The sequence below is a fragment of the Phaethon lepturus genome, unplaced genomic scaffold (genome assembly GCF_000687285.1).
Source record: "Phaethon lepturus isolate BGI_N335 unplaced genomic scaffold, ASM68728v1 Scaffold57371, whole genome shotgun sequence".
NCBI lineage: Eukaryota > Metazoa > Chordata > Aves > Phaethontiformes > Phaethontidae > Phaethon > Phaethon lepturus.
Genome location: NW_010518187.1, coordinates 1 through 6,019, shown reverse-complemented (window position 1 = coordinate 6,019; position 6,019 = coordinate 1). Strand labels below are relative to the sequence as shown.

The 6,019-nt window shown below is 39.3% G+C and overlaps 1 protein-coding gene across 1 annotated transcript; it reads left to right on the top strand.

Moving 5' to 3' along the window:
- Window positions 1-282: 282 nt before the first annotated feature.
- Window positions 283-5,878, top strand: LOC104628124 (endoplasmic reticulum aminopeptidase 1-like; the record flags this gene model as incomplete). Its single annotated transcript, XM_010296613.1, has 9 exons — window positions 283-421; window positions 1,691-1,825; window positions 2,087-2,207; window positions 2,572-2,726; window positions 3,295-3,408; window positions 4,254-4,385; window positions 4,917-5,048; window positions 5,193-5,273; window positions 5,721-5,878. Coding segments are annotated over 9 exons (1,167 nt in total), but the record flags the coding sequence as incomplete, so codon positions are not given.
- Window positions 5,879-6,019: the final 141 nt, after the last annotated feature.

The window sequence follows — 6,019 nt, the reverse complement described above, 5'->3', positions numbered from 1 at the left end:
CTTTACCTGTTAAACTGTCTTTATCTCAATCACGAGTGTTCTCACTTTTACTCTTCCAGTCCTCTCCCCTCTCCCACTGTGAGGGAGTGAGTGAGAGGCTGTGTGGGGCTCAGTTGCCGGCTGGGGTTAAAGCACAAGTGCAAAAGTTTTTGCTAGTACCTGTAGTTATTTTGTAAATGTGGAATTACTATGTTTGCACGCATCCGGGGCGGGGGGGGGGGTGTGTGAACACTGTGTGTATAAAGGTGTGCGACCAAAGCCCTTTCTTCTCCCCCCGCTTAGGGTGCTTGCAGCCACCCAGTTTGAGCCGACAGCTGCGCGAATGGCCTTCCCGTGTTTTGATGAACCAGCCTTCAAAGCCAGGTTTTCAATAAAGATTCGGAGGGAACCAAAGCACCTTGCACTGTCCAATATGCCAATTGTAGGTGGATACTTCTAACGATGTGTTGTTGACTGATGGGCCTTTGAAACAAGACAGCAAAAGGAGAACAGAATATCCAGGCAGTTGCCGTTACATGAAATAGTGACCTGACCATTACCTCAGTTCTTTTATGAGAGTGTGTGGTGCTACTGCTGGTAGTCTTGACACAAGGTTAAAAAGGAATGAAGAAAATAGCGCATTGTGTGGGTTCCTGCTTCTCAGCAGAGGTGTGAGAATGATCAGCAGAGTATAGTCTCCCTAATCTTTATTTTACTCACAAAATGCTTACCATGTTGATCTTAGATTTTGAGATTAATGATGAAATCTATATGAATAAATACATGATTCATGTCTATTACTTAATTGTCAGATAAGTAGGACCATTTCTGTGTAAAAAACAAACAAACAAACTTTGGACTTCCAAAAAACCTCTTGGCGTGAAAGTGCCATACATGTAGTAGCTAAAAATATTGTTTACAGTTATAAATGCGTATGCGCATACTGGGTTAACTACGTTTTGTACATTTGATCTTACTTTGGGTGGAATAGACTCTTCCTAAGTTCTTCTTCACTGTTACTTGCTGTTTGGCAAGGAAACCAGCCCTTGTAAATGAGGGAATACCACCCTTCCACCCCTCCACCAAGTACCTTTCAAAAATGAAACATCCTGAAAGGTGGTATAAAAAAACACTTCCTTTATAGAGAAATGGATGAAATAATGAATAAGGAGTGGGTGCCAGTGTTACAGCTTAGCGTGGCTAAACATGTTCCAGGTCTAGGTTAGTTTGACATGGATACCTCCAACACGTGATTCATTTTGTGCTGAACTAGAGATCTGAGGTAACTGAATCACAGTTTGGAGGAGTTAACTTCTCTCATCTGTAACAATGGCTGCTAAGATTTCTACAGCTTCTAATGAGCTAAAGTTGTATGAAATTAATTTGATCAGTGTGCTGGCAGACACTGAGGAAAACTGAAGCAATAAACAGTGTTTTCATTTTTCTAGTTTTACCGATGCAGTAGTAAGTAATGCTTATGAATGAAAGCGCCCATATACCTACATATGTGTGTTTTCCTTCTCTCTGTGCGGAAGAGTGGGCATGGAGATGACTTCTTTCCAGGGTGTCTTTGAAATACAGTATCTTTGAAATGTAATGTAGTATTTTAAAATGTAATGTAATCTTTAAACTGAGAAGAAACACAACAGTTGTTGGTGCCAAGGTCCTCACAGGTGGTGCTACTGGGTGATGAGCTGTGCTCTTTTTTTAGGTGAAGTCTGTGGCTATAAGTCCCTGGCTTGTTGAGGACAATTTTGATACCACTGTGAAGATGAGTACATACCTCGTGGCCTTTATTGTTTCAGATTTTAAATCCATCAGCAAAATAACCCGTCATGGAGTTAAGGTAACTCTGTCTCATTTTCCAAGAGCTTTTTTGTATTTAAATCTGTATGAATACATACTAGTTTACTTTTCAGTTAAATCATTGGATTTATATTTCTCAATGTTTTATGAGAATGAAAGGAGAGGAAGAAACTGTTTTTGTAACTGGGTGGTTAGTTTGCATTCTGGGCTTTATTAGTTTCAAAAGTTTTTGGTAATGGGCTTGTAATCTGTTAAGCTTTTGATGCTGCTATTGAAGTGCTGCCTGCTCATCTGTACGCAGATTTCCGTGTACACGGTGCCAGACAAGATCAACCAAGCTGACTATGCGTTAGATGCAGCGGTGAAACTTTTAGACTTCTATGAGGATTATTTCAGCATTCCGTATCCTCTACCTAAACAAGGTAGGTGTTAGATAATTTAATGTATTTGAGAACATTATTAAGCACAGAGAGTAAAATAGCACAGAATCAGAAATTTAGAGTTATTAGGGCAGGGCCAGGTTTGTCTCACAGGCCTTTAAACTGTCTGCCTCACAGAACTTAAAGACAAATTGAAAAGCTCCACTGGGAACTGAAGATCCTTCCGGATAGAGCTTTTTTTTTAAAGTATGTTTTTATGATTACATTTAAGAGAGCCCTTAGAAGTATGTGTGACTATGTGCACCTGTGTGGGCGCTGTCATGAGTGGGATGAGCGGGATGAGTGGGTGAGCAAGATTTCTTTATTGAGTAAAAAGACACTAGTACTATTTTAATGTTTTTTCTAGATTTAGCAGCTATTCCTGATTTTCAGTCTGGTGCTATGGAAAACTGGGGACTGACCACATACCGGGAATCTGCATTGCTGTACGACCCTGAAAAGTCCTCAGCATCTTCCAAACTTTGGACTACTATGGTGATAGCCCATGAGCTGGCTCATCAGGTGAGATTTGGGGAAGAATAAAGAGTTTGAATGGGCCTGCAGAGGGGTCAGGCCTGATGGATCCTGTGTGGGTAAGGGGATCTTGGAGCTATAAGCTGAAAATAGTTGCTTTGGCTTGAGGGTGCTCATCTGTGAATCAGGAGGACTGTTTCTGCTGAAAGAGTCCCGGCAGGCTGCGTAGACGCGGAGGGCTGTAAACATAAATGTGTTCAGTTCAGCAGCTCTGATGCTGCGCAGCTTTTGCACATTTTCAGCCCTTGAAATGAATTGCAGGCCACCAAAATAGGAACATAAAAGTTTGGAAAGCTAACTGTTTCATATATGGCTCTCCTGCCAAGCGTGGTTTCATTACCGGGTTTCCTGGAATGTGAGTGGAAGCCAGTGTTTTAGCTTATTACCATTAAAATGAGACATGCAGTGGGAAGAGGCCAGAGCAAGCGCTGTCACTGAAGAAAGGTTCCTTAAAGGTCAATAACATACTATAAATGCAGTTTTATCCAGGTCACTAGCAGCTTTTGTGATAAATTGTGTATTTAATTTCAGAAGCGCTTTTTTTTTTTTTCCGCAGTGGTTTGGCAACCTCGTTACCATGGAGTGGTGGAATGATCTGTGGTTAAATGAAGGATTTGCAAAGTTCATGGAGTTTGTGTCAGTCAGTGTTACCCATGCTGAACTGAGAGTTGTAAGCAGCAGTTAATATGTTTTTATTTCATAACTAACTACCTTCTAAATCCACTCATTAGTAAGGATAAAGATCAAGCAGATTTGTACTGTGAACCACTTTTACATTTCCATTTGAGAGGATTATCTGATGTTAACTCTGAAGGGTAGGAATGTTGATTTAACTATATGTAAATATTTTCAGGAACTTATGATGGAAGTTAAATGATTGCAGTGAAAATATATTCTTTTTTAAAACATTTAGGTGCCCCAAAACGTAAAGAAATTATTTAATTTCATCAAATAGAGTCAGACTTGAAAACACTAAAATCCTTCCACTAGCTTTAGCAGATGTCTGATATATGAAATTTTCTACCAAAGTGAGATGAACAATGCATCTGAGCACAATTTTGCCATAGTGCTACAGTGGCATGGTAATAGGGAAATCCACCTTTTTTTTTTTTAATTTGTTTTATGGTTACTGACCAATCAAACTGTTAGAATGTGTGGGTGTCTTTTTGTAATTGTTTTTAAGTCTTACTAGCTTGACTCTTTAGAATCATAGAATCGAATCACAGAATGGTTTGTGCTGGAAGGGACCTTGTAAGGTCATGTAGTCCAACCCCCCTGCAATGAGCAGGGACATCTTCAGCTAGATCAACTATTTAAGTTAGCTTAGAACACTAAAACTCATTTGACTGTGTGTATTACACAGTCTCTTTATGCTCTGGAGTAAAAATAAAAATATGTTTTGCTTTCTTTGTATGATTTAAAGATCATGTGGAATGGACTGAAAAGTGAATGAATAGGGATTCAGTGGTCACTGAGCAAAATTTAGTGGTAATATTTTATTTTGCCTCCTATTAGGAAGATTATGTCTTAAGGAGATGTTTTGATGCCATGGCAGTGGATGCATTAAATTCATCACATCCTATATCTAATCCTGTGGAACATCCAGCTCAAATTTTAGAAATGTTTGATAATGTTTCTTATGAGAAGGTAAAATGTGTAACTGCTATTGATTTCAGTTGTACTGCTTGTACTATACGATTGTATCTTACTGATTTCACCGCTCCGAATAAAACGTCTCTGATACATGGTGTTAATGGTTTTATGACTTGAATAGTTCTTTGTTCAAAACACGTGGGTGGATTGAAATGGCAGTTGCCTTTTCCATTTATAAAATGAGGAAGCCTTTACTTCTTCAATCTGTTCTGTATCAATTTAGTCTTAAGCCATTTTTTGAGGTTTTTAACCTGAGAAGCGTTTTTCACTGGAGCATTATGTGGCTTGTATAGTAATACAGAAATAATAATATAACTTAACTGCATCAGTGATATTTTTAAATATAATGATCACAAAAAACAAAGTACTGTTCTGATATACATAGAACCCAATTATTTTTTAATCAGAGAGACATACAAAAGCAAACTGTGATGTAGATCAGCGGCATGCTGAAATTTTTCTGAAACAAGCATCATGCCAGCTAAGGAGTAGCTTTGTAAACATTCTTGTCACTCTTTTTTTCAGGGATCTTGTTTATTAAATATGCTGAGGGACTACCTGACTGCTGATGTGTTTAAAGCTGGAGTTGTGCAGTACCTGCAGAAATACAGCTATCAGAATACAAAAAATGAAGATTTGTGGAACAGCATCACAAATGCAAGTATTCCTTATTTTCTTATTTTTTTCAAATGTCTTAACTTGTCATGAATAATGTGTCTGTAATACATTACTGAAGACTGTGACCAGTACTTATGAATATGACCTCAGAGAGATGACCAAAACATTTTTTTTTCCTTTCAGATTTGCCCTACAGTCACTGACAAAAGTGACCTACAAGGTGATGGTTTTTGCAGAAGAAGCCAACAGTCATCTTCAAATGCAGTAAGCATGTAGTTTTTTACCTGTCAGGATTTGATGTATTGACATGTATCTGTGCCCTCTCACATTACTGTTCTGTGCTGTGGCATTGAGGCATGCACCTTCCAAAAGCATTCTTTGCCACTTGAGCACAGTTCTAGGGAGAGTGTAAGTTTCTTCAGTTCCATTGGAAATCTGTTTTTTCTGAGATTGGATAGAAGTCCTACTCCTGTGACCTGGGCTGACTGAAAAACAGCAGTACTTCAACAGTTGTCATTAACTACGTGAAAATGTCCACAAGAAAACCAGCTGGAGATGTTGTGATACCCAGTCTAAACATACCCATGTACAGCTTACAAATACCCAGCAGCTTGTACAGAATTCTTACATACCCGTTTCTGTTTCACTGTCGGTGTACTCCCATCTTCCTCCTCTTCTTATGTGTTGTCTTTTTCCCTCACTAAAAACAAGCACTGGACTAACAGAAAGACTCTTGATGTGAGAGCAATGATGGACACTTGGACACTGCAGAAAGGTTTTCCCGTGGTAACTGTCACAGTGAGAGGGAAGAACATCCACCTGCAGCAGGAGCGCTACGTGAAGGGAGTAGATTCTTCTTCATCCACAGGGTAAATAAAATGGGGAATTCTGCGCACGCAGACTGAAATACTCTCCTATGGCAAACAGTGATGTAAGAGCTTTTGCTCTGGTTTCTTAAGGAACGCTCCCTGAACTGTTTGGTTGTGAGTCTTGCCCTGTGCAGCTCAGGA